We start from the raw sequence: 25,129 nt of genomic DNA, 5'->3' as shown, positions 1-25,129 counted from the left end.
ACGTGATCTAGCGCTATATAGTGATTAGCGCTAATGACGAACCCGCTTCTAATAGACGTTCCTACCGAATTCGAGAGTTCACGCCTGCTAATTCGCTGCCCGCGACCTGGCGACGGTCCAATGTTCGGCGAAGCGGTGCGCGAATCGCTTCCCGAGTTGCGACCTTGGATTAGCTGGGCCGGAGAATTTCCCGACTCTCATTGGGAGCGAATGATGCGCGAGAAGCTCGCTCGCTATATCGAACGAGCCGAGCTGTTCATGCTGCTTGTCGACAAGGAAACGGGGCGTTTTGTCGGCTCGTCGGGCCTGCATCGGCCCGATTGGCGCGTGCCGCGCATGGACGTCGGATACTGGGTGCGATCGTCGTGTGCACGCCGCGGTTACGTGACCGAGGCGGTGCAGCGGATCGCCGACTTGGCATTTGACGTCTTGCACGTGCAAAGACTCGAAATTCGAGCTGAAAGCGAAAATGAACGCAGTGCGGCCGTGGCTCGCCGATGCGGCTTCGAACTCGAAGCGACGCTGCGCAAATTCGATCGTCACCACGCGACGAACGAATTAATTGACCTAGACGTATACGTTCGATTTGCGAAGTAAATTTTTTATACGGGGTCTAAGAAAGAAAGATGGAAAACGTTTACGCTATCGGCTTGATGTCGGGCACAAGTGCTGACGGAATCGACGCGTGCGCGGTCGAAATTACCGACTGTACACGCCGCCGGTAGGAGGAGCCTATATAGGACCCGGCATTCGCGCAAAAAAACTCGTAGCTAGGATTCGAATGAATTGTTTGGCCTTCCACACGTACGCGTATCCAAAGGGACTGCAGGCGGAGCTGCTCGAGCTCGGAGCACGCGGCTCCGTGGCTCAATTGTGCACGTACAATGTCTTACTGGGTCAACTCTTCGCCGAGGCGGCGCTGGACATTGCGCGGCGCGCTCGTCTGCGCATGGAAGACGTATTCGTCGTCGGCTCGCACGGACAAACTGTGTATCATGCGCCGGACGAGCGCGAGGTGCACGGGCGTCGAGTTCGCGCGACGCTCCAAATCGGCGATCCGTCTGTGATTGCTGTCACGTGCCGTGCGACGACCGTAGGAGATTTTCGCGTTGCTGACGTAGCGGCGGGTGGCCAAGGCGCACCACTGGTACCCTACTTTGACTTGCAAATATTCGGGCGAAATTTGAATGACGGAGAAGTGGTGCTGCTTTTAAACGTCGGTGGAATTTGTAACGTCACGGCCTTGATAAGGAGTACAAGTAGTATTTTGCACTGCCTCGTTAGCTGACACCTTTTTTTTAGACGATTCAAAGACCGAAGTCGTTGCTTTTGACTGCGGACCGGGAAATATGGTAATAGACGGATTGATGCAAGATCTTTTTGATGAACCCTTCGACAGGAACGGGCAGATGGTTAGTTGTGCTTAATCGATCGCTTACCGTGGACACTTCCTTTCTTTTCTATAGGCAGCCAAAGGAAAGGTAGTCAGGGATCTATTAGTTTGGATGTGCAATGATCCCTTCCTGCAACGCCGTCCACCAAAGTCAACCGGCCGAGAGGTCAAAACGAATCATCATGATCTCATCTACAAAAAAAATGGTTTAGCGTTTTATACTAGATGTACGGAAAAGATTATAGAATGCAACTCCATAAAAAAGCCCAGCAACTCAACGTTAGTAACGAAGATTTTATAGCCACTGCAACGGGTATAAATAATAACTACGCTCTGTTAATCAAATCTCCTCTTTGCCTACTAGAATTCACCGTAGAGGCAGTTCGATCTAACTACGACAGTTTTTTAAAACCAAAGCTTGAAAACAACGAGGGCACATTGAGACGACTACTAGTCAGCGGCGGTGGAGTACACAACACGCAAATACTCAGGCAAATAATATACGCGCAAAGGCGTAGCAATCAACCGTTAGTGTAGACATCTGACGACAAAATTTTCCGAATACAAAGTTGGAACGACAGACGACGAAGGAATCAACAGCGACGCTAAAGAAGTATTCACAAAATCATTAATTAATTAATCACCTGGTTCCGACGCAATATCTCAGGCCATGTGTTTCGCCTATCTCGCCTATCAGACTCTGAAAGGAAACCAAACAAACTTACCAGGCAAGTATCGTCGCAAAAGCGGCGGCGCCACGGTACTAAACAGCTAACACCCGCAGACGTGACAGGAGCAACTGAGCCCGTTCTCTTGGGCAAGATATGTCCCGTCTTGACGCCAGCTACTTAGAAAAAGCCGCCTTGACAGAACAAAATGCCGCGCAGCCTTATTAGAGCCATAGAACTAGCCGTAAAATGCGTATAAAAGACAAACGCAATGCCATTCGTCCCGTGTGACTCGCGACTGGCACTAGGTAGATGCAAAAAGAAAGTACGCGCAAACGACCTGTCTTGGTAGGGAGAGACTGCGCGAAACTGTAGTCATTATACACCGAGTCCTATTCCCAGGATATTGGTACGTTGTTGCGGTTGAGTGCCGGTCGTCAACCGAGAAAAAAGGAACCCCCACCGGCCGAGCCTCCTCTCGAAGTCAAGGCATATCAAGAACCAATTTACTGTCGAACGCAAACAATCAAGATTGCTCTACCCAGGATTGAGCGTCCAATGCCTAGACTAATTATACGACGACGACGACAGTTGATAAAGGAGGAGGAGGAGGATAGAAAGGAAAGAGGCGGCTCTGTCAGAAAGCCGGCACTTTCTTGTCAACACATACAAGTGCCCAGTCCCATTATTGGGCAAAAAGTGACGAGAAAAAAATCTCGTCAGACTACCGTTCGCAAGAAAAAAGTGTCTTTTCATTTAAAAAAAAGACACCCTTTGCCACAACAAAAAGCAGAGGATTCTACTAACAAGGAACTCCCTAAAATTACCGACGCGTCACCACAAAAAACTAATCTAAAAGCTAGAGCAAAAGCCCCTCCAGCTCCCCGAGCTCCCCGTCAAATTCAGTCGCCACGTCACGTGTGGTCACCGAATTCGGACGTTTCAAATTACCAAATGCTACTTGGTGGAATCAATCGCGTGCTAGAAGAAGAATTCGGCGACAATACTAGCGCACGTCAACCAATCACCAAAAAACATGCGACCTCTAGATCGATCCAATTGCCTCGGCTTCACGTGGTCACGTTACAACCGTCAAAAACTTTATCGGGAGAAATACAAAACGTATTGAACGCGTTAAAAAGCGGCTCGAAAAATATATGCGTGCACAAAACGAAATTCGCAAGCCGTAAACAGAAGTCGTCCCTTCTACTATGGAACAACATGAAATTTTACTATAACAGTAGTTAATGGCAGAAATTATTATATAAAAAAATTGCCGCGGATTTATGGATGACAGGTGTCGGTTCGATAGTAGAGAGGTCTCATTGGGGTTTGGGCTCGCGATGCTTCTCGCCGTTTACCGAAAACGAAATAACCGAGTGTCGAACCGAGTACAATCGATAGAAATAACCACGCGTTGCATGTCATCACGACCAGCATGAGACTGAAGGAGACTAAGACTTCGATGACGTGCAAAAAGGTCTGAATTGCGTGTAGGGGCCACGAAGTCGAGCGACTGCGTGGAGAGGGTGGGGGACAATCGTAAGCCTCTTTGTAATTGCGTTTCTGGGATATTACCGTTGTGGCTTCGATGGAAGGAGACTGGTTGATTCAGTTTGGGTGCCGTAGTTCGTTCTTTCGACGTCTGCGATTGGTTTTTGTCGCCCTCGATCTGCCAGCCAGCTTCGGAAGGATTTTAGGAGCTCGTAAAGTATGCTCACGGAGAATACGCTCAAGCACGAGCCGACTAAATCTGCAAAGGATCGTAAGTTCCTCGAAAGGGGCCCTTGCATCAAGAGTATAGCTTACTTTCGGTGGTTTCGGCCTTCCAGTTCTGAAAGAGAAGCTGCGACTCAAAACCGAAATGAAAAACCGCATTCGGTTCCATGCTAAAAAATACGGCGAAAAAAATATGAGCAGCAGAAGCGCACGCTAGCAAAAAACAATCTAATGACAGTCGCTTTGATCGGCAAATTCTTCCCGGCTTTTCGCAAACACCAGATAGCCGAATGCCGAGCCAAGAAGAAGAGCGATGCACAGCCAACCGTTGTACGTCATAAAAGCCAACATCAAAACGTAGGCGACTGTAATCTGCACCAAGTGCAATAGCGTCTGAATGCTGTGATCACGCCATCCGATTCTGGGTAAATTCAAATGCACAATATCGCCTCGATAAGGCTCGTTCTGACTCACTTGGGCGATCGGTAGCCTCGAACCAGCGGACTTTTTTCCTGTCCTTCCAAGTCGTAGGAACCCGACTTTCGAGTTACCAGCCACTGCCGAAAGGATTTAAGTCCCTCGTAGGCAGCAGCGAGAGTAAAGATGGCCAGCATCGTGCCGGCGAGGCCTAATTGCGTCATTCGAATCTCAAAAACGATGCGCGTTCTGACGTACCGCCTTTAGTGGTCACGTTCCATCCGCTGAACAGATACTGGAACGATTGGCCGAAGTAGAAAACCATGTGCATCATCGTTGATCGTTCTTTCGAGGAGCTGAAGACTCCAAGCTGTCGCAGCGCGTGCGCCTGCTAAAATACCCGGGCTTTCTCTCTTCTGTGTGATCAGCCAGCTAATTGAATAATTGAATGGATTCTCCTACACACACAACAACAAAAAACCAATTGAACCAGCGAAGATTATAAAAAAAACGAAATGAAACGAGGTAGAAACACACTGACAGAAGCGCTGCAGCTCTCCTAGTCTTTTCTAGCCTATGAAGATGTGACGTGTTCGATAACTGAAACGAGATGGAGAACATTAGTGTATAGCTTTGTAATTTTCGGTTACGGCACTCACCCTTGGAAATAGAGTCTCCAACGATGCCTTCTACGACACTTTCAAACATCTCCTCGACGTCAATAATCTCCTTGAAAGCGTCGGGAACGGCGTTATTAATCGGCTCAAGTAGCTGAATTTCAGAGTAAAAGTATAGGCTCACATTTCTCCTTTCTTTCTATATGTACCGGTTTTGTCAGCGGATTCACAATCTTGAGCAAAAATGGCTTGACAATAGAAAGCATAATGTCCTTGTAATATTCCGTCGTTGCATCAGAAGCATCGTGAGCAAATCTCTGTAGAAAAAAATTGAATTGCGGAAGAACAACTACAGTAATAAATTAGGTCATTACCTCCTGAACGCTTTCTTTCACTTTCAAGATTGCCGCCTCTGCTGCACCGCTATCGGTTTTCAAGTTGGTCTGCTCGCCTTCGTCCTGAAGCTCTTTCTCGAATGTGTACATGGCATTGTCTAGAACCTAGTAAAGAAGAATGTCATCATATACTTGGCTCTTTTGAATTGCCGCGCCATCGCTTGCCCTTTTCAGCAGGTCGTGAGCTGTCCATATGAGAGACCAGGGCTCAATCTCGTCGAAAAATTGACGCAGAGCCCAGAGCGGATCGTGCATGACGTCGACTTTTTTATAGGCGTCACTCATGACGTAGATGATTTGAGGCGCGTTGTCCAAGTCGTGGAAATACTGAGAAGAAAATTTTGAATTAGAGAAAACGTGAACGTGCTTTTTTTGTAGATTACGCACGTGCTCCATTTTGTCTCCGAAGCCATTGTTGTCTTTCACCTTTCGAGCCAGATGAGCCACTTTCTCGTCGAAAAGGTTTCTCGTCTCTTGAAAGGCTTCCGACATCTGAGAACAAAAATTAAAGCAACCACGCGATCAAAAGTCGAGTTTTTCCGCACGGGTGACGTCAAAATTTGCACAATTCCCGCCAGACGAGGAGATACCCTTTCAGACAAGACGGGACTCACCGTCTCCACAACGGCATCTGAAAAATTATCAACGTAGAACACTTAACATAAAAAGTTCTTCCTTTCCACTTTTGATTTTTTCTTTGATTTCTTTTTCGGCGCCGAAAATCGGCTCGATTTTCTCGCGAATCATTCCTTCGACGCGACCGCGCAACGCTTTCACGGCCGTCTCCATTGCCTTGTAGGCGGGAGTGACGGCAGCGCTTACAAACGTATCCAACGTTTGCAAGACCTAAAAAGAAGAAATGCAGCTAGGATCCATCACTTTTCTCCCCCTTAAGAATTCCTACCTTGTTTCGAATAGTCATCCTAATAGCATAGGGACCCTTGATGTTATAGTAGACGTCTTTCATGACGGTCCAATTCAATTCATCGACAATCAGATCGCTTAGAACCTATATGTGACAGAATCGCTAATAGTTTCAATAGGAATTGTTGCTTTGTACCTGTTCCTCGCTACCACCGTAGGTCCAGTAACCCCAGCGACCCAATTCCCAGCGCGTGCGTCGAATTGCCTGACGGAAGGCAGCCTGGGCAACGGGGTCAGGATTATTGAATCCTTGTTATGGGCGTTCTCAAAAATGAACATGACTGACTGAGTGATTATTTAATTACCGTAGCAGTGACGACAACACTGCTTGAACACTTTGACCCACTCGTCTTTTTCCTCCTCTTTTTCGGCGTGAATGAAATAGCAGCGACGTCGATGGTGATGAATTTCGAACGCGAAATTGGGGTATTTCGGTATGGCCGGAATATCGCTGGCATCGATGCCTAAAGAAAAGAATAGAGAACCTTCGAAGGTTTTCGATGTGGCGCTTGCCCATTTTTTCGGCGATTTCCTGAGCGCGCGAGAGAAGATCCTTGTCCAAGTCGCGCGAAACCGTGTAACCGCATGGTGAAATTGTCCCTTTTGGTTTTCCGCCCTTGTTGTAGATCTGAGTGAGACAGAAAGGTGTGCACGTCTAGTCTGAAGCCCCTCCCCTCGGCTCCCCCGCAACTCGCCTCTTCGTCTTCGTAATACTCGATTTTGTAGTCGGCGCGAACGACGAAGAAGCGTCGAAGCCAGCTCTTGCGAACGGCGCCTTGTTTTGTCAGATAGCCGGTTTTCAGGGGCTTCTTGAACGATCCGCTCTGGCGCAGTTTTGTTGGGGAAAACGTGGTGACGAGGGAATTTCGCTTACTGGGCGTTCTAACAGTTGCCAGCTCGGCGGCTCTGCTTGCACGTCGGCTTTGATTTTCTTCAGCAGTTCGATGCCGTATGCTTTCGTGTATTGGAGCGTGAACGTTTTGAGCACGGCTTCGATGAGCTCTGCCGAAGGAGGACACACCCCTCTCTGCCAACCATGTGCACTCGTCGTCGGGCGTACCTTTGATTTCAGCCTGCTTGTCGTCACCGACTGGATTGGAAAACGAGATTCCCATCTCTGAACGAGGCCTGCGTTTCCAGTTGGCGTCTCAGCGTCGGCGAGGGGGAGAAAAGAAAGAGCGGCAACTCCCGGATGCTTTTTATCACGTGCAAGAATATTACGTCATCAGCCATTCTTAATTGAATTGTACCCGAAAACGAACATTACGCTCTATCGCCCAAATTCAAGTAGTCGCGAATAGTAGACTAAAAAATAGATTGTAGATAAGATTAGGATATCAGTATTTTTGTACCTGGGACGAACGTCTGAAACGGATAAATGCATCATACTTTAGTAATAGACGATAAATAAAATCTTTTGTCTTAGAGAAAAGCAAAGTCTGTAACATCTCATAAAAATATGTATTGTCCTACCTTCCCTCTAGCCACATCACGTCCTGTCTTGTCTTTGATTTCTCCAACTCGCGAATGCAGCAAGCCAAACAAACGAGTCAGATCGCTCTAACAGACAAAATTAATTTTCAATGACACCACTGAGAGGTCTGACCATTTCTTCTCTTTTTGGAGCCTCGTTTCCGACGCAAAAATCCAGCAAATTAATTAACGTATTAATTAGTCCATAATCGGAGTCACTACTCAGCTCAAGAGCGTCCACAAAGGGTATCAAATAAGATATCTAAGACGTATTAGGCACTAGTCTCTAAGCAACCAACAATAGACCTAAAAATTTCACCTTCAGAGACAGACCAACTTTCTAATAATTTGATTTTAGAATTTATGTTGAGCAATATTGTAGTCTTACTTCAAACGGCACGTTGCGTTTTTCAGGATGAAATCTGCAGAGCAGCGAATAGCTGCGAAAAAAGAACAATTCAAAATTGAAACCCTATTTTCCGACGACGGCAAACATGCCTAAATAATTTCTGAAAATCGCTAAATACACGAAAATTCATTCTTTCGCTTTCAAAAGATGATTCTGACTTACACGCCTCTCTGCCCTACTGGCAAATTCGTCGCTAACTGGAGTAAATTTCGGTGGTTATCCGAAAGACACCCAAACAGAACGCAGAGCTCCTTCGCCTGCGTATACAAACCGTTCAGAAAATTACAAAAAAAACATACATGCTTCTTACTTTCGCGAACCAATCCTCTTCGAGAAACCAATCAAGACAGGATGTAACGAGCGTTTGAACGCTGCATTGAAGACTGAGAGCGAGAATTGAGTTCAGAACGTTTCTAAAAAAACTCTCCTTTTTACCTGACGGTGCGCTTGTCGAGAGAACATCGCGCAATGACTGCGAGGAAGCCAAACACGTCTTCCACGGTATAAACTTCTGGTCTAGAACGAAGCTATGATCTCTCCTAAACGACTTCCTATTAGAGTTAAGTGTACCTCAAGTCAATACTCAATGCTACAATTTCCAACATCTTCGAGAAGGCAAAAACGGGAATTACGCCATCTTAGAAAAAAGGATCATTGGGAGAACGGACAAGAGAGAAGATGCTCTTACCGGAACCAACGGGTTCCACTTTAGCAACAAAGGTCTCCAAAATTTTTCCGCTATAGTGGAGTCATATATTTTTGAACTTTTTTCTGGATAGGTTAGATTACCGAAAGCGTCTTATGGTCGCGTCTGCGTCAACAAGTCGCTCCGGCAGAGCCGATTCGAGCGTCATACCTGAGACAGGAAACGTAGAAGGGAAATTTGCCTTTGCCTTTATTCTACGCGTTCTACCATAGCTAGCAAGAACTCCGGAGACGACTAAAACCGAGGGAAACCATTGGGTGCCACAATCTGGTTCCTGTAGACAGCGGCCAACGTTAGATATCCTATCCTAAATCCTTCTCCCTACTGACCTCTTTTCCTATTTTCATCCAGGAGAGCAACGACTTAAAACAGCACATAACTATGTCAACGTTTGACTGAGAGCACACTAGATGAAAATAGACTCTATTAAATGAATGAATGAATGAATGAATAAATGATCTTTTCTAACTGTATTTGAAAAGCCACTGGGCAACTTGATCTGGACAAATAACTTTCAAATAAATCAGATGGATTGCATCAAAACCAACTGCTGCCCTAAGAGTATCCTCTAAATAAATTAGTAATTAATAAACAAATCGTGTGGCCCTTTTCTCTATGTATACCATCTGTGATGGATTGAAGGAATGTTTGCATGGCATCAAGAGGTCCGCTGAAACGCGGCATAGGACATCGCAAAGGCTGTACGTCGCTACATGTACACAATTCCGCACATCAAATCAATCTCACCATGGGAGGACCCCCATTGAATGATTTTTCTCCGGGAATTTCTAGCTGACTTTCGCTGGTGTGAATCATGAACTGAATGGATAAAGAATCGAAACAATAGCAAGACGATGTCATAGCTACTTTGTATGTACTTTATCTAAATTTGCCTGGTCATCGGCGGAAAGGTCAGGTGACGCTAAAATAGCATTATTTCCCCCGCATATTAATTAAATAAAATCCCATACCTTCCTCGTCATCTTCATTGGCTCTCCTTTTGATTCTATCTCCCAATTGGTCATTCTATATCAAATCTCTGTGGCAACTAAACGTATACCAGTGGAGAAAGAGACAAACCAGAATTTCAGATTTCATACAGGCCAGAGTTTCCTACAACAATATCAATCCACTGATCAATCAAAACAATAATCATAATGATATTTATACGTTTTTATAGGTTGACTCTAGCAATTGATCAAGACGGGATGATCTCTAGAGAAAAAAATCCCCCATTTTTATCAACAAACCTCCCAAAGTCTTCTTACATCTTGACACACCGCATCTACATCCCTTCAAAATAAATTGCATACATTTATGCAATCAAATCCAGAAAACGCTCCTCTCTCTCTACCTTCTCTCTACGCTGCTCTCCCTCTGACGCTCGAGCGATATTACAGGCAGATCGTCATCATCATCATCAGCATCAAGAAATGGATCATCCAAGTCTTCGTGCTGATTCGTTTCCATAGGCACTGGTGCTGCTGGCTCAACTACCGGAGTATCATTTGAAATCAAACGCACTTTGATCTTGCGTTCAGTTCCTGACGTCTGTTCTGAAACAGGTGCCGTTTCCTCTTGCTGCTGTAGTAAGGCCGAATCAGTTTCCATAGCTGCTTCTACTGATTCACGTATTGGAGTTTCAGAAATCAAACAATCTTCGCTCTTGCGCGAAATAGGCGTGGTTTCTTCTCGTGTGACAGATTTCTTCCCACAATTCAAAGCGTTTACAATGGGAACTCTTCCGAACGGACACTCATTTCCCACGGCATTGTCGGACAACTTCCTTTTTTGAAATGTCTTCGACGAATCCGTGCTCAGTTTCTCGAATTTTTCTACTAATTTTGGAGAAGGGGGTTTCATTGGTAGCTTAGAAACAACGAGTGCACTTCGAGGTTTGTCTCGGAGTACGTCTTTCACGGTTTTCTGTTGTTTCGCCGCGTTCGTCCTCCTCGACATTACGACGCGTTTTTTCATTTCTGCGAGTATCGGCACCCGTATCGGCTGTCTGGGGTTTCGACGCGAGTCCGCTTCGTCTCGTTTCGCCACTTTCGGGGGACTCTTCGGGAAGAATGATCGTATATCGGATAAACAGGTCCTAAAAGGAGCCCCATTTATATGGCAGCTACTTCGAGATGGTATTTCGACACTTCACGTCGATGGAGCCACTCACGTTCCAGTCGGATCTCGCTTTTTTCTTTTCATGCAGAAACTTGCGCTTGCCCTTGCGCTTGCGCTACGGAAAATACACGTGACTGAAGAAATAAATATAAACGTTTCGTGCAATTCACTTAGCTACAGTCTAAATTGACACTTGTTTTCGATTCGCCTTTCTAAGATTTAGGAAATGAGTGGGTCAGCGCGAGGCAATTCATTCAGTCCCAGGGATACCAATTTTCTATCCATTGCCTTGGGACTATAAGAAGATGACTGTTGACGACACAGACACATAATCAGAATTAGGAGAAGCACAATGACCACGACGCAAGCAACAATGATCACTGCAATTATCCAGTCATCCAAATCATTTAGAGAAATCTCACCAGCCGTTGATAAACGTTGGGTACCATTTACTGGAGAGGCAGTGATATTAGTAGGAGTCCTTGACGTGACATTCACTACTGCTGGACTCGTAGCATTGACGGGAGGCTCAGATGCCGTAGAAGACGCTGTTGCCATATCCGTGATATTCGCTGCTGGGGTTGTGGCATTAACGGGAGGCTTTGACGCTGTTGCTGTAGGAGTCTTGGCCGTGACACTTGCTGTTGGAGTAGTAGGCATGAGTATGTCACACACGGCTCCTGTATAGCTTTCAGGACAAGCACACGTAAATCCCATGGCATTTATTCGGGGACTGCATGTGCCACCATTGTGACACAGAACTCCAGAAACATTGCAAGGATTTCCGCATTCAAAATGTAGCCCCGCCCTATCGATGCATGTTTCATTTGCGGCTTTACAGATAGCATCTCCTTTAAATGTAATGCATGCGTTTATCCTGTCTTCACAATTGGGTCCAGTGAAGGGACTTTGGCAATTACACCTTGTTGTTGAGCCAGACCGAGGAGGAAAACAGATACCTTTGCCATTGCATTCAGTGGTTGCATTGCATACTACAGTTTCACACCAATCTCCTGTCGACGTAATGAGGCCCTTGGTAGGACACTGGCAAGCAAAACCGCTACCACTGTTCACGCATGTACCCTCATTGAGACAAGGTGAACTGTCACACACTAAAAACACAAAAAAATAAGTCAGCAAATTTAATTAATTAAACACTGAACAAATCAACTAACCGCTCTCTGTTGGAGCTGCCGCAGTGGTAGGCGTCTGCGTAGTAGAAGTCGCTTGTGTAGTTCCAATAGAATTGGCTGTTGTTGGCGCTGACGTTGGAATCAAGCTGTTAGTCTGAACATCAATCATAGTGGTAGAAATCCATCTTCCATTAGACTTATGTTGCGCAATGTTTCCACCTGAGACATCTCCCGTGGCAACAAGGAAATAGCGCGGGACATCCAGAGACAAATCCAGCACATCCGACGACTGAAGAGTTCGCGTGAATTGAATGGTTGTAGATCCGTTGACGACGTTGTGTCCGACTGGGCTGACTTGAGACTGGTCACTGTCAATAGCGGGTGTTGATTGTCCAGTAGCATAGCGATCATCAACGACTGCATTCCCCGATGACACGTAGCCAGTCACAATATCGGAGTTGGCCATCAGCACGTCGTCTGAAAATCCAACTCCTATCCATCTTCCCTCCACCGCCGTGTCTCTGGCCAAACTGAAAGTGACCAGCGACGCCGCTCCGTCGAGTCGCCAATTCACTTCGACACAAGTCGTCGGATCCGCCGAGCTGACGCATCCGCTGAAGCTACACTGGGACCCTGTAATAATGAGATCATCGTCATCCCCGCCCCGGACGGCAGAAACGACTTACATATCTGCTGATGCGAGACGTGGACCAGAGCGAGCAAAACGAAAACCACCACTGGAACAGAGAAAAACAAACAATGGGTTCATTCCGCGGGGAGGGAGAGGAGGAACAATGCAGATTTATCGCTCGATCGCAGAAGCAACGCTCTGATACGCGAAATATGATCGAGGCCATGGCGTCGCGCGCGTCTGAAAAAAATGACTCTCAACGAAACGATCGCTTCCTGAATCGATCTAGGATGTGGCGTTGATTAGCGTTTCGCCGTCGACGATTTGGGTAGAGATTCGGTGTACGCTTGCGTCCTACCTTCTCTTCTTTCCATTGAACACTCAGAAACCGGAAGCTCGCCTACGGAATGGAAAATACACGTGACTGAAGAAATAAATATAAACGTTTCGTGCAATTCACTTAGCTACAGTCTAATAAGTCACTGAGTTACTACACTTGACACTTGTTTTCGATTCGCCTTTCTAAAACATTCTAAGATTTAGGAAATGAGTGGGGCCTTCATATGAGCCTCTCCCGTTCAGCGCGAGGCAATTCATTCAGTCCCAGGGGTCCCGATTTTCCTTCCATTGCCTTGGGACTATAAGAAGACGACTGTTGACGACACAGACAAAAAATTAGAATAACGAGAAGCACAATGAGCACGATGCAAACAATAATGATCACTACAATTATCCATTGATCCAAACCATTTGTTGTAGAAACTGGTCCGGCGGTATTAACTATGGTAGCATTTGTTGGAGCGGCAGTGCTATTAGTAGAAGTAGTAGCATTCATGGGAGGATTCGAAGCTGTAGGAGCTGAAGTTTCCGTAGTAGTCTTGGTTGTGACATTCACTGCTGGGGTTGTAGCATCAGGAGGAAGAGCTGGTGTTGCAGTAACATTCACTGTATCATTGATGGGAAGCTCTGATGCTGTAGACGTTGGTGTCTCAGTAGAAGCTGCTGGAGTAGTAGCATTGGTAGGTGAAGCGGTGGTGGGAGGCTTTGATGCCGTAGAAGTCGGTGATGCAGTAGGAGCCTCTGACGTGGCATTCATTGCTGGAGTAGTGGCATTATCAGCAGGCGTTGCGGTAGGAGCATTCGACGTGACGTTTATTGCTGGAGTTGTAGCATTAGCGGGAGAAGTTGTTGCCGCAACAGTAGGAGCCTTTGACGTGACATTCCCTGCTGGCGTCGTAGCATTAGCAGCAGGCGTTGCGGTAGGAGCCTTTGACGTGGCATTCATTGGTGGAGTAGTAGCATTAGCAGAAGGCTTCAAAGTCGGAGTATTCGTACGAGTCTCGACCGTGACATTCGCTACTAAGGTTGTTGTAACATTAGCAGCAGGCGTTGCTGTAGGAGCCTTCGACGTGACATTTATTGCTTGAGAAGTGGAATTAGCAGGAGAAGTTGTTGCTGCAGCAGTAGGAGCCTTCGACGTGACATTCATCGCTGGAGTTGTAACATTAGCAGCAGGCGTTGCTGTAGGAGCCTTCGACGTGACGTTTATTGCTGGACTTGTAGCATTAGCAGAAGAAGTTGTTGCTGCAACAGTAGGAGCCTTTGACGTGACATTCACTGCTGGAGTTGTAGCATTAGCAGCAGGCGTTGCGGTGGGAGCCTTTGACGTAACTGCTGGACTCGTAGCATTGACGGGAGGTTTAGATGCCGTAGAAGTTGGCGTTGCCATATCCGTGATATTCGCTGCTGGGGTTGTGGCATTAGCGGAAGAAGTTGGCGTTGCAGTAGGAGGAACTTTTGACGTCACATTCATCATCGCTGGAGTTGTAGCAGTAGGAGCCTTTGACGTGACAGCTGGAGTCGTAGCATTAACGGGAGGCTTTGACGCTGTTGCTGTAGGAGTCTCAGCCGTGACACTTGCTGTTGGAGTAGTAAGCATGAGTATGTCACACACGGCTCCTGTATAGCCTTCAGGACAAGCACACATAAATCCCACGGCATTTATTCGGGGACTGCATGTGCCACCATTGTGACACAGAACTCCAGAAACATTGCAAGGACTTCCGCATTCAAAATGTACCCCCGCCCTATTGATGCATGTTTCATTTTCGGCGTTACAGATATCATTTCCTCCAAACGTAATGCATGCGTTTATCTTGTCTTCACAATTGGGTCCAGTGAAGGGACTTTGGCAATTACACCTTGTTGTTGTTGTTGAGCCAGACCGAGGAGGAACACAGATACCTTTGCCATTGCAGTCAGTGGTTGCATTGCATACTACAGTTTCACACCGATCTCCTGTCGACGTAATGAGGCCCAAGGTAGGACACTGGCAAGCAAAACCGCTACCACTGTTCACGCATGTACCATCATTGAGACAAGGTGAACTGTCACATACTAAAAACACAAAAAATAACTCAGCAAATTTAAACACTGAACAAATCAACTAACCGTTCTCTGTTGGAGCTGCCGCAGTGGTAGGCGTTTGCGTAGAAATCGCTTGTGTAGCTCCAATAGAATCAGTAGAAGGAGGAGACTTTGTAGTTGGAGTCTTCGTTGTAGCAGCCTGAGTTGTCACTGTTGCCTGTGTAGTTGTGATAGGAGGAGGAATCGTTGTAGAAGCATCGGCTGTTGTTGGCGCTGGCGTTGGAATCGAGCAGTTAGTCTGAACATCAATCATAGTGGTAGAAATCCATCTTCCATTAGAGTTATGTTGCGCAATGTTTCCACCTGAGACATCTCCCGTGGCAACAAGGAAATAGCGCGGGACATCCAGAGACAAATCCAGCACATCCGACGACTGAAGAGTTCGCGTGAATTGAATGGTTGTAGATCCGTTGACGACGTTGTGTCCGACTGGGCTGACTTGAGACTGGTCACTGTCAATAGCGGGTGTTGATTGTCCAGTAGCATAGCGATCATCAACGACTGCATTCCCCGAGGACACGTAGCCAGTCACAATATCGGAGTTGGCCATCAGCATGTCGTCTGAAAATCCAACTCCTATCCATCTTCCCTCCACCGCCGTGTCTCTGGCCAAATTGAAAGTGACCAGCGACGCCGCTCTGTCGAGTCGCCAATTCACTTCGACACAAGTCGTCGGATCCGCCGAGCTGACGCATCCGCTGAAGCTACACTGGAACCCTGTAATAAATGAGATCATCGTCATCCCCGCCCCGGACGGCAGAAACGACTTACATGTCTGCTGATGCGAGACGTGGACCAGAGCGAGCAAAATGATTCCGAAAACCACCACTGGAACAGAGAAAAACAAACAATGGGATTCGTCTTCCCACAGGGTCATTCCGCGGGGAGGGGGAGGAGGAACAATGCAGATTTATCGCTCGACCGCGAATTAAGCAGAAGCAACGCTCTGATACGCGAAATATGATCGTTTTTTTTTCATCGGGAGGCCATGGCGTCGCGCGCGTCTGAAAAAATGACTCGATCGCTTCCTGAATCGATCGACGGAGGCTAAGATGTGGCGTTGGTTAGCGTTTCGCCGTCTCAAAACCGACGATTTGGGTAGAGATTTGTTGTACGCTTGCGTTCTACCTTCTCTGGGTACTATTCTTTCCATTGAACACTCAGGGCGTCGACCAGTCGTCTCGACGTCTCGTTCACAGGGGAAGCTCGCCTACGGAATGACGTTTGAACACGAGAGGAACCGGAACTGCGCTTTGGAATGTTTTGCGAACACGTGACTGACGACAGACGTGCCAAAGTAACGCGCGCATCTCCAGAATGGCAAGTTTCTCCCGTGTGCGAGCAAATCTCTACGTCGGCAACATCGAAGCAGCTCTCAGTGCTTCCATACTTAACGACCTAAACATTAGAAGCGTTTTTAGTCTGATCGACTGCTCAGCAGCCAACCAGATCGTTGCTTCGCTGCAAACCACTGCGTTCAAAGTGCACCACAAACACATAGCGATGCTCGACTCACCCGACGCCGACCTCTTGTCTCACTTATCTGACTCCATTGCATACGTTCGCGAAAGCCTATCAAAAGAGCAACCTCTACTTATCCACTGGTAAAAAAATAGAGAAATCCGGAAGTTATGCAATACAGAAGTCAGTTCTGTGCGTAAGTATTTCAGGCACGTCGAGGAGTGCAGCTGTTACTGTGGCTTACCTGATGGCCGAAGAGCAGCTAACATTCGACGCTGCTCTTCATTCTCTGTGCCAATGTCGACCGACTGTTAGGTCTGGTTCTACTGTACTGACTCTGCAGTGTCGATTTCAAACTGTCCGTTTTAGACTTAGTGACACCTTCGTTGAACAGCTAAGACTATTTGAAGAAATGGGTAACGTTATTGATCCTCAATGGAAACCATACAAGGAATGGAAGCTAAGACGAGTCGCTGAGGCCTTTCAAAGTGAGATGACCTTCAAGTGTGACTAAAGAAACGTTATTTATTAGGCGGCGGAGAGATACCTTCAATTATGGCTGCAGATCCTGTTGTGTCCGTTCCTGATGAATCATTGGAACTGTATCGATGCAGAAAATGTCGACGACTGTTGTTCACTAGCAGCACTACGTTGACTCACGAAAGAGGCGAAGGATCGGTTGCCTTTGAAAAGAAGAAGAGGGGTTTGGCTGTTCAAGTGCCTTTAGATCCGTGCAGCTCGTACTTTGCTGAGCCAGTTGAATGGATGAGAGAAACGCTCCAAATTGGATCCGTTGATGGAAAGCTTCTGTGTCCTAAATGCAAGGCAAGAATAGGATCATTCAATTGGGCAGGTACTATATATAGAAAACACCACTACAGTACGCGCACATATGGAAGTCGATATTTTTTCAAGGTATGCAGTGCTCTTGTGCAAGATGGATCACGCCAGCATTTCAATTCCACAAAAGCAGAATAGACAAAATAATAAATTCTATATCAAAAACAATAAATGCATAAATAAATAAATAGGAAACGAATTGCTATCAATTTTCCAGACCATCGTCATCACGAAAACACATGGACTCGGCTCAGCTCGAGGAAAGAGCGAGGCAAGCCGAAGAAGCCATAGAATTTCTCAAAAATCGTTTGGAAAGCTTGAATGCCAAAGCCGGTTCGTTTCGCTCCTTCTAGACAATCCTAGAATGGCTCTCTTACTTTTATCTTCGCGTCTTCGCACCAAAATTGCTCTTCTTTCTCGCTCTCGAATAGCGAGTCTTGGAATCGGCAAGGTGCGCGTCGCCCAGTCGCTTTATCGACCGTAGCGTCAATTTCGACGATATTTTTAGGAGTGCGATGAAGTGTGGCGATTGAGAAGCGAAAACGACGTCCTTCAAGCCGAAGTCGACGGCCTGAAAAAAGAGCTGAACGACTTAGAAGCGCAGAACAAGAGTAAGAACGCGAATTGGCGCATGGAGTCCCCATGGAACACCCGGATTCGTTCCTCTAAGGCCCCCAGGTTCCTCTTCCCCGCCCGGGATCAAAGCCTCCTGTCTACAACGAACCGCCACCGATTAACGCTTACGTTGGAACGGGACTGACAAACGAATCCGTATCGTTTGAGACTCCTGTGGCCGCCGCAAAACCGCCGGCACCAGCTCCGTCGAATCCGGTCACTGTTGATGACAAATCGACAGGAAAAAAAGCAGTCAAAAAGCCGGCGAAAAAGAAGGAGCCGTCTCCCCAGCCACCAGAGCGTGCGTATTGCCAGACGAAACCGAGACCTTTTGCGCCAATTCTGACTTGCAGGGCCCGTGGACGTGTCGCGGCTCAATATACGAGTCGGTAAAATCCTTTCGGTTCGAAAACACCCCGAGGCGGATACCTTGTTCGTGGAAGAAGGTAAAAAGAGATATTGAATTTTTTTTTGATTTTTGTAAAACTGTGATAGTCGATATTGGCGAGGAAAAACCAAGGACAGTATGCAGCGGATTGGTTCCATTCATGCCTATTGAAAATGTGCAGGTTAGTCGTTTTTTGCTACATATGCCCACAGTACCACTGGACATACCTTAGGATCGAGTAGCTATTTTTTTGTGTAATCTCAAGACTGTCAAGTGAGATCAACATATTTTTTATTTTTTGGAGAGAGCATTGGAATCTCGTAGAATGAGGGGTATTCCTTCCGAGGCTATGATCATGTGCGCGGAAGACGGGAAAAATGGAAAGTGCGAAATCATCTGTCCGCCTGAAGGAAGTCAAATCGGCGACAGAGTGACCTGTGAGAAATATCCCGGAGAACCGGACAGCATTCTAAACACAAAGAAAAAGGTATTTGAGAGAAATTGGCGAAATACCACGTGACGTTTTTCTTTAGATTTGGGAAAAAATTCAGGCGGATCTTCGTTCAACCGACGATTGCATTCCGGCGTACAAAGGCGACCCGTTCATAGTAAAAGGAAAGGGCGTCTGTCGCGTTCCCACTCTGTCCAACACAATAATCAAATGACACGTAGTTTCCATGCATGATATGGAAATGCAGCTGTCACTCAATAAAAGTTCAGTTGCATTGGATGACTTCCAGATCTCTAAACGCATAACGCCATACATGCTGCATGTAGATACGTGATACCGCGCGTTGTCTTGCCTCTCGAAGGCGTCCTTGATTTCGTCTACTTTTGACGGGTTGCAGCATATTGCGCACTTTGACTTACTGGCGTCGAAGAGGACCTTCACGTACGTCTCGCCGACGCGATGCAAGTCGTCTATTGCCACCGCGGCAATTTTCTTCAAAAGAACCCTACGACACACTCAGTCAAAATGTCTACTTCTTGGCGTGTCGATTTCTCCCACCTATTGTAGTCATAATCGACGTGCCTAAATTCAGACATTAGACTCTGGATACAGTAGATTACTTAGTCTCGCAGGGAATAGGGATATACTGTTTTCCTACTTGTTTGGCTGCGTCAAACGCGCTCTTTTCTCTTTCAATGATTTCAAATATGACGCTGCTCTTTGCCGATTCCAGTTGAACAGGGTCAAACTCACTCTCGCCGGAAAGAAACCCGTTCTGACGACGGCACAAATCAAAAATAGACCAAAAGACATTCGACATCCCATACCACTATCTTTTTCGACTCCTCATACGCCTTGACGACGTGAGTAGACTTGAAAAGGATAAAATACAGGAGACCGTGTTCGACATTCGAATACATGCTGCCGGGGTGAGAGAAAACGTAGCGGATCCCTTCACACACGCAGTCGCTTACTTGTAATGATACGCTAAGCCCATGCCTCGAACCTGCCTCCACAGCGGTCCCTAAATTAGCTCCTATCCTTTCCTCCGCCGCATTACGCTCACAATTACTCACCTCCAAAGCGCAAAGGTATTCCATGAAGACCATGAGGGCCGGCAAGTCGGCGTGATCGTACGTCGTTATGCCGGGGCTCGTTTGAATGAGAAAGGACGATTCAACGGATCCAACACCGGCTATACAGCCCATGGAAGAAGTCTCTTGCAGTTGAAGTTTGCTCGAGCAAGTCACCTCCGCAGGACACATTAGAACTCTAACAAAAACAAATAAAAAAGCAGATAGAGAGCGAGCGTTTTTCTCACCCCAAAGAGGGAAAACTTAATGTATTGAAGAAATTTTCCCAGGGAACGTGAGCATCTTTTGGCAGTTTTTTCACGTCCGTTGCCATATGAATGCGAACTTTTGAGGGATCAGCTAAGCAGCTGCATATTCGATCCAGCGACGTGACAACCTACAATTCGGGATTATCGTGCAATTGGCTAGAAAGGGAGATTCAAACATGCCTCTTTCGGATTTTCTTCCAATGCTTTCACTAGTCTCGTAAGAAATTCCTGCTGTGTGAGAAAAGAGCTGATTCGCAAAATGCTTTCTAAAATAAGTGTTTATTTAATTAATAAAGTCATAGTCAATATTACGTTACCTGGTTGAAAGTTGAGGCTGCTTGAAAGAGCTCGGGTCACTTTCATTCCATTTCGTTTAATACTAAATAATTAAATTTCCCGTTGAGAGGATAAAAAGAAAGAATATAAGATCTGCCTTGATATCTCGTTTAGCATCCTTGCTGCAATTATTTTTATTCGTTCTGCAGTGAATTGAGTCTGATAGAGAAGCTCCTGCATCCATTGAACTCCTCGCTCGTACTTCTTCATTTCAACCTACAGCACTCCCTCTTTCGACCATCTCCTGAAGTCCAGAAAACGGTCAACCCACCTTTAGCGTGAGACTAATCAGTTGGGGAAAGGCGCCCGGCGCAAAACGGCGTCCACTGATGCCAAACGAGGCCTCGCTCGAAAGTGTGTCAGCGGCCAATTCAGCAATGACCTCCTCGTGAGAAACGAGGACTAGAGAGAGAAAAAAATTAAAAACTCACTACAATTGCGGGTTTACTCGCACTCACCTCCGTTTCTCATTAGGGGAGATTCGCAGAGTAATTCGGCAAATAGCGGCAGGTACGTTTTCAGGGAATCTGGCACGGGCGTCGTATCAAGCAAGGCAGTAATCTAAGAGAAAAATATCTCCCCCGAAGAAGTGCTTCTGCTCCTTGCTGCGCCGACCTGAACGAACGACGTGTGAATGTCGTCAAGCTGAAATTGAAAAGGCATTCGCGCGAGCGGAAAACGACTCGTCGACGCGTCGTTTTCTCCGCGCCGATTCGTGCGCGTTTCCACCGGATGAAATCGAATGCTATTGATTCCCGGCACGGCCACCGAAGCGACGAGATCGTCCGGCGGTTCGACTTCGTTTTCTTCGATCGCTTTCGCCAATTCGTCGCCCTTTCGCTTGAGCCCGTCCTCTCCCAACGTTTCGCGTTGTTTTTCGACGCGCACTTTTTCGTCTTTCTGCATTTTCTCGCTTAATTCGCCGCTCGGTTCGCCAATCATCTTGACAAAGAGATAATGGATTTATTTTGGCGTTGATTTTTCTCTTACTACAACAGAGGGAGAGGAGACGAAGTACTGGTCTAGCAATTTGGTCCAATAGTCGCTAGGTTTTTCTTTTAGAATTTCGAGTCTTCCCACTTCGTCAACTCTGACTTTTAGCTTTATTTAAATAAAAGGAATCAACATCGTTTATCTGATCAGAAAGATCTCCAAACCTCTTCTTGATCTGAAGAATAGAGAAAATCACCTATAGCCATAAAAGCAAACGTTTCGTGCCCGTGATCTTCCATCTAGACTATGTTCTTCCCCTCCTTTCATCGCATGGACGCGAATTTAACACGCTACCTTATCTAGTGCGTCCAAAATCTGACGATGTATGACCGACGTCATTCTAGTCATATCAAACGATTCGTTTCCACTGCTGATGTCTTTGAGAAGAAGTTCAACTCTGAAACAAAAAACGAGTGTAGAGAGACACCCCCATGTACCTACACCTACTTTTCCTTAGTCTGCTTCAATTTCCCAAAGGGCACGTTCTTCAAACTGACTATGATGCAGCCTTCAGGAAAATCCACTTGACCGTATTTCACCTTAGAAAGAAAACGAACAGTGCAATAGTCAATATAACATCAATCAACAGCGCTTCCTTACATCGCTACAATAAGGATCGTCCGTCTCAACAAGCGCTCGCTGAAGAGGAGCCACGGGAGTATCGGTGAGATATTCCCACAGTACTCTCACTGCAGTCATCCCCAAATGATCCTGCATAAAGGAAATTATCTTTAGAAGCCAGCCCCCTGTAGTAATCTCTCTCTGACTGAAGTTTTGGGTCCTCGCCATCCAAATTTTACGAGTCCAGTGCTCATATCGTCGGTGGGAAACGAAATGACGTGATCTTTGGGCTCCTTGAACGGCGGCGTGGGAGACGACCAGGGTCTTTCCATGGCAGGAAGACTCCCTTTGGCAATGACCTTTTCCTCGAATTGGGTCATCGCTTTGAAAACGTCACAAGCGTCAACTTGTCCGGTGATAATCATGCACAAGTTATCCGGTCTATAGAATGACTTGTGATACTGTCGAACCTGGGCGTTTGTTCAAAAAGTGAAAATAGAACAAATAAGCTTTCTATTAATTAATTAAGAAACCTTGATGTTGCTACAACTCTCTCTCAAATTAGCCATTATGCCTCCCGTTTCTGACTGAAATCAAAATACATCCATTTAAATCTATGCGTATGTATCTCTTTTTACTTTGCAGCCACAGTGGCCTGGATAAAGATTACGTAGCAAATTCAAATGAGCCAATGACTCTCCCGTGTTCTCTCTAGCCTGCATTTCACAATAAACGACGCCGGCATTCTCGCCCTCCTCGTTCACGTGATGCACTTCGGTAAGAAATGCAGAATCCTAAAAATTTTTAAATTAAAAAACAAAAATTAAAACATTAATTTCTCACGGTCAACGTCGGATAGAGAATGTGATCGAGATAGATAGGCAAGAGATTGAGAAAACCTTCGCTTCCAGCCGTATTGATAGTGTAGCAAGTATGATCCGTGTCCGTCCACGCGTTCGTCCCTTGCGCCAGACACCGATTCGCAAACAGATCCAAGACACCCTAGAAATTCTGATTAAAAATATCGCGTGGGCGTGGTCACTTCCTACTTTGTAAGGATATCGTTCGCTGCCCATGAAGACGAGATGCTCGAGCGTGTGCGGGAGTCCGTCGTCATCGTGAGCTTCCGTGGCTGTAAGTAGAAGATATCGTCGTTTCGAAAGAACTCGTTCTCTGTGTTTGGCTTCTCCTACCGAGCGTGAAAAAGCCGTTGACGAGAGGACCTTCGACGCCGGCCAAGCACACGGTTATTCCCGTCTTTGCGGAGCGATATTTTCGCACGGGAATGTCGAGATAGGAGAAATCGAGCAGCAAATCCCAGTGGGAGTGGGAGTTCATCTTCACGCGAAAACGCACGTGATTCTGTAACGCACTAGGCAGATCACTTGGCGTCGTCCTTGTGTATTTGTTATCGCGGGGTCGCTTCACTTGACGCCTGTCGATTTCGCTCCACTACCGCTAGCATGGCCGTCGCCGTGGAAGGACTTACCGGAACGCAGCAATTGCTGCGATCGACCGACAGCGAAGCCGCGTACGGATCGCTGGCAAACTTCGTCATCGAGAAAAAGATTGGTCGCGGTCAATTCAGCACCGTTTTTCGGGCTCGCTGCGTACTCGACGGAACGACTGTGGCGCTCAAGAAAGTCCAGGCACGCCGTTTCTTTCCTTCCTTCTTTGTTCTGTTCCGTCGTTTCTCGATCTCTCGGAATCGACTAATTCGATTTTCGTGCGACGTAGGTTTTCGGCATGATGGACGCGAAGGCGCGAAGCGACTGCATCAAGGAAATCGATCTTTTGAAGGTTCGATTATTTTTTCTTTTTTCGCGTTTGCGCGTCGCGACGAATGACGTTCGGGTTTTTTTTTTTCAGCAACTGAATCATCCGAACGTGATCAAATATCTCGCGAATTTCATCGAGAACAACGAGGTATTGGGAAGGGAAACCGCATGACGTTCATTTCCACTCGAGACATACCTTTCTTTTTCGTCTCCACCCCCTCTTCCCCTCTACAGTTGAATATCGTATTGGAATTGGCCGATGCCGGTGACTTGTCCCGAATGATCAAGGTCGGTCCCTAGCCAAACGAAAAAAATCAATGACTTCTTCTCTTCTCGACGTAGCACTTCAAGAAACAGGATCGGCTCATACCTGAACGCACCGTCTGGTGATTAGAGCGATAAAGAAAATAACCCCGTCGGTCTCTGACGCTCGTTCGCTCTTAGGAAATACTTCGTTCAGCTGTGCGGCGCCGTCGAACACATGCACTCGCGAAGAGTGATGCATCGAGGTGAGACGGGAGAAAAGTTGAGTCAATTCGCCGGTTTATTCTTTTTTTCTAGATATTAAACCGGCGAACGTCTTTATCACGGCGACGGGTGTCGTCAAACTCGGCGATTTGGGCTTGGGAAGGTATTTCAGTTCCAAAACGACCGCAGTTCATTCCCTTGGTAAGACAGGTGGTCAGGGCCCCTCCCCTTTTCCTCCCCCTCTTACTGTGATTCATTCATTGCAGTCGGCACTCCCTACTATATGTCTCCTGAAAGAATAGACGAAACGGGATACAATTTCAAGTCTGATATATGGTCCCTTGGATGTTTGCTCTATGAGGTGAAAATAGTTTTGAAAACAAAAGCGCGTTTTTTACCATTTTTTGTAGATGGCGGCGTTGCAGTCTCCTTTCTATGGCGACAAGATGAATCTCTACTCGCTTTGCATGAAGATACGAAAATGCGATTATCCGCCACTTCCCGCGGATATTTATTCAGATGAGGTGGAGGGAAATCAAGTTCAATTGCTGATGTTTTCATTCGTTCTCCTTGTGTAGCTTCGCAGTCTCGTCAATATGTGCATTCAACCGAATCCAGATGATAGGCCCGACATTGGCTTTGTCTTGAAAGTAGCCCAGGATATGCACGTGAAAACGATGCAGCAGCCGCTGCAGCAACACTAATTGAATCTTCGACTGATGTATCCGGCACTAATGGAATTGAACTGAATTTTTAGCATGTATAGTGTATCATATATAGTGTATTCTTTATACGTACGTGCTGGACTTGTTCTTACCTCTCCTTATTCGGTTCTAACTGTAGCTGTGAGTCAGTATTCTGTT

At 46.6% G+C, this 25,129-nt stretch overlaps 11 protein-coding genes across 19 annotated transcripts; 5 read left to right on the top strand and 6 right to left on the bottom strand.

The window, feature by feature from the left end:
* The first annotated feature begins 33 nt into the window (after window positions 1–33).
* LOC136185906 (uncharacterized N-acetyltransferase p20-like) lies at window positions 34–597 on the top strand. Its single transcript, XM_065973118.1, has one exon. It carries the CDS (start codon window positions 34–36, stop codon window positions 595–597), a length of 564 nt encoding a protein of 187 aa, XP_065829190.1.
* On the top strand, window positions 55–2,376 carry LOC136186645 (anhydro-N-acetylmuramic acid kinase-like). 2 transcript variants are annotated; one of them, XM_065974079.1, is made up of 9 exons: window positions 55–721; window positions 775–1,253; window positions 1,303–1,412; window positions 1,467–1,559; window positions 1,619–1,706; window positions 1,758–1,884; window positions 1,931–2,006; window positions 2,061–2,121; window positions 2,178–2,376. In XM_065974079.1, the coding sequence occupies exons 1-9, from the start codon at window positions 627–629 to the stop codon at window positions 2,243–2,245; spliced, it is 1,197 nt and encodes a 398-aa protein (XP_065830151.1). In that variant the 5' UTR covers window positions 55–626; the 3' UTR covers window positions 2,246–2,376. The 2 variants fall into 2 exon arrangements, with proteins under 2 accessions (XP_065830151.1, XP_065830152.1); XM_065974080.1 differs by having other exon boundaries at window positions 616–721; window positions 771–1,253; window positions 2,178–2,368.
* Window positions 1,710–3,982, bottom strand: LOC136186648 (protein SLC31A2-like). Its single transcript, XM_065974084.1, has 3 exons — window positions 3,871–3,982; window positions 3,640–3,814; window positions 1,710–3,577 (listed from the first exon to the last, which is right to left on the bottom strand). The coding sequence occupies exons 1-3, from the start codon at window positions 3,947–3,949 to the stop codon at window positions 3,346–3,348; spliced, it is 486 nt and encodes a 161-aa protein (XP_065830156.1). The 5' UTR covers window positions 3,950–3,982; the 3' UTR covers window positions 1,710–3,345.
* On the bottom strand, window positions 3,921–4,595 carry LOC136186647 (high affinity copper uptake protein 1-like). Its single transcript, XM_065974083.1, has 3 exons — window positions 4,456–4,595; window positions 4,255–4,408; window positions 3,921–4,201 (listed from the first exon to the last, which is right to left on the bottom strand). The coding sequence occupies exons 1-3, from the start codon at window positions 4,529–4,531 to the stop codon at window positions 4,009–4,011; spliced, it is 423 nt and encodes a 140-aa protein (XP_065830155.1). The 5' UTR covers window positions 4,532–4,595; the 3' UTR covers window positions 3,921–4,008.
* Window positions 4,596–4,630: 35 nt separating this feature from the next.
* LOC136186634 (PH domain-containing protein DDB_G0267786-like) lies at window positions 4,631–7,343 on the bottom strand. The gene is made up of 15 exons (XM_065974061.1): window positions 7,194–7,343; window positions 7,008–7,135; window positions 6,829–6,957; window positions 6,647–6,761; window positions 6,439–6,597; window positions 6,270–6,382; window positions 6,114–6,218; window positions 5,893–6,055; window positions 5,755–5,840; window positions 5,597–5,701; window positions 5,375–5,536; window positions 5,189–5,314; window positions 5,024–5,131; window positions 4,857–4,968; window positions 4,631–4,797 (listed from the first exon to the last, which is right to left on the bottom strand). The coding sequence occupies exons 1-15, from the start codon at window positions 7,246–7,248 to the stop codon at window positions 4,772–4,774; spliced, it is 1,692 nt and encodes a 563-aa protein (XP_065830133.1). The 5' UTR covers window positions 7,249–7,343; the 3' UTR covers window positions 4,631–4,771.
* On the bottom strand, window positions 7,315–10,975 carry LOC136186632 (SMC5-SMC6 complex localization factor protein 2-like). Its single transcript, XM_065974059.1, has 25 exons — window positions 10,895–10,975; window positions 10,076–10,819; window positions 9,990–10,014; window positions 9,892–9,936; window positions 9,802–9,834; window positions 9,693–9,747; window positions 9,600–9,643; window positions 9,469–9,540; window positions 9,345–9,420; window positions 9,191–9,289; window positions 9,051–9,127; window positions 8,929–8,995; window positions 8,805–8,871; window positions 8,704–8,753; window positions 8,586–8,652; window positions 8,451–8,531; window positions 8,326–8,398; window positions 8,178–8,272; window positions 8,105–8,125; window positions 7,995–8,046; window positions 7,926–7,946; window positions 7,740–7,868; window positions 7,607–7,693; window positions 7,486–7,554; window positions 7,315–7,438 (listed from the first exon to the last, which is right to left on the bottom strand). Exons 1-25 carry the CDS (start codon window positions 10,924–10,926, stop codon window positions 7,397–7,399), a joined length of 2,223 nt encoding a protein of 740 aa, XP_065830131.1. The 5' UTR covers window positions 10,927–10,975; the 3' UTR covers window positions 7,315–7,396.
* Window positions 10,976–11,011: 36 nt separating this feature from the next.
* On the bottom strand, window positions 11,012–16,304 carry LOC136186631 (mucin-2-like). Of its 2 annotated transcripts, XM_065974057.1 has the most exons (5): window positions 16,162–16,304; window positions 15,805–15,861; window positions 15,058–15,750; window positions 13,874–15,003; window positions 13,017–13,813 (listed from the first exon to the last, which is right to left on the bottom strand). In XM_065974057.1, the coding sequence occupies exons 1-5, from the start codon at window positions 16,184–16,186 to the stop codon at window positions 13,166–13,168; spliced, it is 2,553 nt and encodes an 850-aa protein (XP_065830129.1). In that variant the 5' UTR covers window positions 16,187–16,304; the 3' UTR covers window positions 13,017–13,165. The 2 variants fall into 2 exon arrangements, with proteins under 2 accessions (XP_065830130.1, XP_065830129.1); XM_065974058.1 differs by lacking the exons at window positions 13,017–13,813; window positions 13,874–15,003; window positions 15,058–15,750; window positions 15,805–15,861 and adding exons at window positions 11,012–11,954; window positions 12,018–12,608; window positions 12,662–12,712 and having other exon boundaries at window positions 16,162–16,299.
* LOC136186637 (dual specificity protein phosphatase 12-like) lies at window positions 15,849–17,533 on the top strand. 2 transcript variants are annotated; one of them, XM_065974068.1, is made up of 5 exons: window positions 15,849–16,637; window positions 16,696–16,809; window positions 16,864–16,982; window positions 17,027–17,347; window positions 17,410–17,533. In XM_065974068.1, the coding sequence occupies exons 1-5, from the start codon at window positions 16,351–16,353 to the stop codon at window positions 17,511–17,513; spliced, it is 945 nt and encodes a 314-aa protein (XP_065830140.1). In that variant the 5' UTR covers window positions 15,849–16,350; the 3' UTR covers window positions 17,514–17,533. The 2 variants fall into 2 exon arrangements, with proteins under 2 accessions (XP_065830140.1, XP_065830139.1); XM_065974067.1 differs by having other exon boundaries at window positions 16,696–16,982.
* On the bottom strand, window positions 16,375–24,012 carry LOC136186630 (uncharacterized protein C05D11.1-like). Of its 6 annotated transcripts, none has more exons than XM_065974052.1 (32): window positions 23,214–24,012; window positions 23,070–23,152; window positions 22,864–23,022; window positions 22,659–22,814; window positions 22,554–22,607; window positions 22,227–22,490; window positions 22,060–22,170; window positions 21,907–21,998; window positions 21,754–21,856; window positions 21,624–21,698; window positions 21,457–21,567; window positions 21,082–21,408; window positions 20,925–21,027; window positions 20,738–20,868; window positions 20,564–20,682; window positions 20,448–20,509; window positions 20,311–20,396; window positions 20,110–20,258; window positions 19,865–20,060; window positions 19,763–19,812; window positions 19,616–19,709; window positions 19,447–19,563; window positions 19,347–19,390; window positions 19,141–19,293; window positions 18,565–19,081; window positions 18,079–18,501; window positions 17,385–17,905; window positions 17,155–17,308; window positions 17,042–17,094; window positions 16,943–16,992; window positions 16,739–16,894; window positions 16,375–16,605 (listed from the first exon to the last, which is right to left on the bottom strand). In XM_065974052.1, the coding sequence occupies exons 1-25, from the start codon at window positions 23,356–23,358 to the stop codon at window positions 19,054–19,056; spliced, it is 3,012 nt and encodes a 1,003-aa protein (XP_065830124.1). In that variant the 5' UTR covers window positions 23,359–24,012; the 3' UTR covers window positions 16,375–16,605; window positions 16,739–16,894; window positions 16,943–16,992; window positions 17,042–17,094; window positions 17,155–17,308; window positions 17,385–17,905; window positions 18,079–18,501; window positions 18,565–19,053. The 6 variants fall into 6 exon arrangements, with proteins under 6 accessions (XP_065830124.1, XP_065830126.1, XP_065830128.1 ...); XM_065974054.1 differs by having other exon boundaries at window positions 16,591–16,684; XM_065974056.1 differs by having other exon boundaries at window positions 16,591–16,894; window positions 17,155–17,177; window positions 17,239–17,308.
* LOC136186638 (aminoacyl tRNA synthase complex-interacting multifunctional protein 1-like) lies at window positions 17,555–19,067 on the top strand. Its single transcript, XM_065974069.1, has 9 exons — window positions 17,555–17,667; window positions 17,766–17,785; window positions 17,843–17,945; window positions 18,005–18,250; window positions 18,303–18,395; window positions 18,445–18,518; window positions 18,570–18,610; window positions 18,662–18,824; window positions 18,871–19,067. Exons 1-9 carry the CDS (start codon window positions 17,574–17,576, stop codon window positions 19,000–19,002), a joined length of 966 nt encoding a protein of 321 aa, XP_065830141.1. The 5' UTR covers window positions 17,555–17,573; the 3' UTR covers window positions 19,003–19,067.
* On the top strand, window positions 23,401–25,122 carry LOC136186640 (serine/threonine-protein kinase Nek7-like). Its single transcript, XM_065974072.1, has 10 exons — window positions 23,401–23,669; window positions 23,758–23,820; window positions 23,890–23,946; window positions 24,033–24,086; window positions 24,141–24,184; window positions 24,243–24,307; window positions 24,360–24,467; window positions 24,533–24,627; window positions 24,677–24,790; window positions 24,845–25,122. The coding sequence occupies exons 1-10, from the start codon at window positions 23,484–23,486 to the stop codon at window positions 24,968–24,970; spliced, it is 912 nt and encodes a 303-aa protein (XP_065830144.1). The 5' UTR covers window positions 23,401–23,483; the 3' UTR covers window positions 24,971–25,122.
* The last annotated feature ends 7 nt before the right edge of the window (window positions 25,123–25,129 follow it).

The sequence above is a fragment of the Oscarella lobularis genome, chromosome 4 (genome assembly GCF_947507565.1).
Source record: "Oscarella lobularis chromosome 4, ooOscLobu1.1, whole genome shotgun sequence".
Classification (NCBI taxonomy): Eukaryota; Metazoa; Porifera; class Homoscleromorpha; order Homosclerophorida; family Oscarellidae; genus Oscarella; species Oscarella lobularis.
The sequence above is the reverse complement of the archived record's forward strand: the minus strand, read 5'-3'. Positions and strand labels throughout refer to the sequence as shown.

What these genes read in the sequence shown, in the direction of transcription:
- LOC136185906 (XM_065973118.1), top strand. Translation starts at nt 34, where the DNA reads ATGACGAACCCGCTTCTAATAGACGTTCCTACCGAATTCGAGAGTTCA.
- LOC136186645 (XM_065974079.1), top strand. Translation starts at nt 627, where the DNA reads ATGGAAAACGTTTACGCTATCGGCTTGATGTCGGGCACAAGTGCTGAC. An exon ending in TCGACAGGAACGGGCAGATG is followed by an intron (nt 1,413 to 1,466) that starts GTTAGTTGTGCT and finishes TCTTTTCTATAG; the next exon opens with GCAGCCAAAGGAAAGGTAGT. An exon ending in CAAAGTCAACCGGCCGAGAG is followed by an intron (nt 1,560 to 1,618) that starts GTCAAAACGAAT and finishes GTTTTATACTAG; the next exon opens with ATGTACGGAAAAGATTATAG.
- LOC136186648 (XM_065974084.1), bottom strand. Translation starts at nt 3,949, where the DNA reads ATGGAACCGAATGCGGTTTTTCATTTCGGTTTTGAGTCGCAGCTTCTC. An exon ending in GAAGGCCGAAACCACCGAAA is followed by an intron (nt 3,815 to 3,870) that starts GTAAGCTATACT and finishes GATCCTTTGCAG; the next exon opens with ATTTAGTCGGCTCGTGCTTG. An exon ending in CTTCCATCGAAGCCACAACG is followed by an intron (nt 3,578 to 3,639) that starts GTAATATCCCAG and finishes CTCTCCACGCAG; the next exon opens with TCGCTCGACTTCGTGGCCCC.
- LOC136186647 (XM_065974083.1), bottom strand. Translation starts at nt 4,531, where the DNA reads ATGATGCACATGGTTTTCTACTTCGGCCAATCGTTCCAGTATCTGTTC. An exon ending in GAACGTGACCACTAAAGGCG is followed by an intron (nt 4,409 to 4,455) that starts GTACGTCAGAAC and finishes TGACGCAATTAG; the next exon opens with GCCTCGCCGGCACGATGCTG. An exon ending in CGAGGCTACCGATCGCCCAA is followed by an intron (nt 4,202 to 4,254) that starts GTGAGTCAGAAC and finishes GAATTTACCCAG; the next exon opens with AATCGGATGGCGTGATCACA.
- LOC136186634 (XM_065974061.1), bottom strand. Translation starts at nt 7,248, where the DNA reads ATGGGAATCTCGTTTTCCAATCCAGTCGGTGACGACAAGCAGGCTGAA. An exon ending in GGCAACTGTTAGAACGCCCA is followed by an intron (nt 6,958 to 7,007) that starts GTAAGCGAAATT and finishes AAACTGCGCCAG; the next exon opens with AGCGGATCGTTCAAGAAGCC. An exon ending in GGAAATCGCCGAAAAAATGG is followed by an intron (nt 6,598 to 6,646) that starts GCAAGCGCCACA and finishes TCTTTTCTTTAG; the next exon opens with GCATCGATGCCAGCGATATT.
- LOC136186632 (XM_065974059.1), bottom strand. Translation starts at nt 10,926, where the DNA reads ATGAAAAGAAAAAAGCGAGATCCGACTGGAAC. An exon ending in GTATGAAATCTGAAATTCTG is followed by an intron (nt 9,748 to 9,801) that starts GTTTGTCTCTTT and finishes GATTTGATATAG; the next exon opens with AATGACCAATTGGGAGATAG. An exon ending in ACCAGGCAAATTTAGATAAA is followed by an intron (nt 9,541 to 9,599) that starts GTACATACAAAG and finishes TTATCCATTCAG; the next exon opens with TTCATGATTCACACCAGCGA.
- LOC136186631 (XM_065974057.1), bottom strand. Translation starts at nt 16,186, where the DNA reads ATGGAAAGAATAGTACCCAGAGAAG. An exon ending in AAGAATAGTACCCAGAGAAG is followed by an intron (nt 15,862 to 16,161) that starts GTAGAACGCAAG and finishes TCTCTGTTCCAG; the next exon opens with TGGTGGTTTTCGGAATCATT. An exon ending in GGCAGCTCCAACAGAGAACG is followed by an intron (nt 15,004 to 15,057) that starts GTTAGTTGATTT and finishes TTGTGTTTTTAG; the next exon opens with TATGTGACAGTTCACCTTGT.
- LOC136186637 (XM_065974067.1), top strand. Translation starts at nt 16,351, where the DNA reads ATGGCAAGTTTCTCCCGTGTGCGAGCAAATCTCTACGTCGGCAACATC. An exon ending in CAACCTCTACTTATCCACTG is followed by an intron (nt 16,638 to 16,695) that starts GTAAAAAAATAG and finishes TCTGTGCGTAAG; the next exon opens with TATTTCAGGCACGTCGAGGA. An exon ending in AGGATCATTCAATTGGGCAG is followed by an intron (nt 17,348 to 17,409) that starts GTACTATATATA and finishes TATTTTTTCAAG; the next exon opens with GTATGCAGTGCTCTTGTGCA.
- LOC136186638 (XM_065974069.1), top strand. Translation starts at nt 17,574, where the DNA reads ATGGACTCGGCTCAGCTCGAGGAAAGAGCGAGGCAAGCCGAAGAAGCC. An exon ending in CTTAGAAGCGCAGAACAAGA is followed by an intron (nt 17,946 to 18,004) that starts GTAAGAACGCGA and finishes CGTTCCTCTAAG; the next exon opens with GCCCCCAGGTTCCTCTTCCC. An exon ending in GTCTCCCCAGCCACCAGAGC is followed by an intron (nt 18,251 to 18,302) that starts GTGCGTATTGCC and finishes TCTGACTTGCAG; the next exon opens with GGCCCGTGGACGTGTCGCGG.
- LOC136186630 (XM_065974052.1), bottom strand. Translation starts at nt 23,358, where the DNA reads ATGAACTCCCACTCCCACTGGGATTTGCTGCTCGATTTCTCCTATCTC. An exon ending in GGCGAGGACCCAAAACTTCA is followed by an intron (nt 22,171 to 22,226) that starts GTCAGAGAGAGA and finishes TCCTTTATGCAG; the next exon opens with GATCATTTGGGGATGACTGC. An exon ending in TGATTAGTCTCACGCTAAAG is followed by an intron (nt 20,683 to 20,737) that starts GTGGGTTGACCG and finishes GGAGTGCTGTAG; the next exon opens with GTTGAAATGAAGAAGTACGA.
- LOC136186640 (XM_065974072.1), top strand. Translation starts at nt 23,484, where the DNA reads ATGGCCGTCGCCGTGGAAGGACTTACCGGAACGCAGCAATTGCTGCGA. An exon ending in GCGAAGAGTGATGCATCGAG is followed by an intron (nt 24,308 to 24,359) that starts GTGAGACGGGAG and finishes CTTTTTTTCTAG; the next exon opens with ATATTAAACCGGCGAACGTC. An exon ending in CGGATATTTATTCAGATGAG is followed by an intron (nt 24,791 to 24,844) that starts GTGGAGGGAAAT and finishes CTCCTTGTGTAG; the next exon opens with CTTCGCAGTCTCGTCAATAT.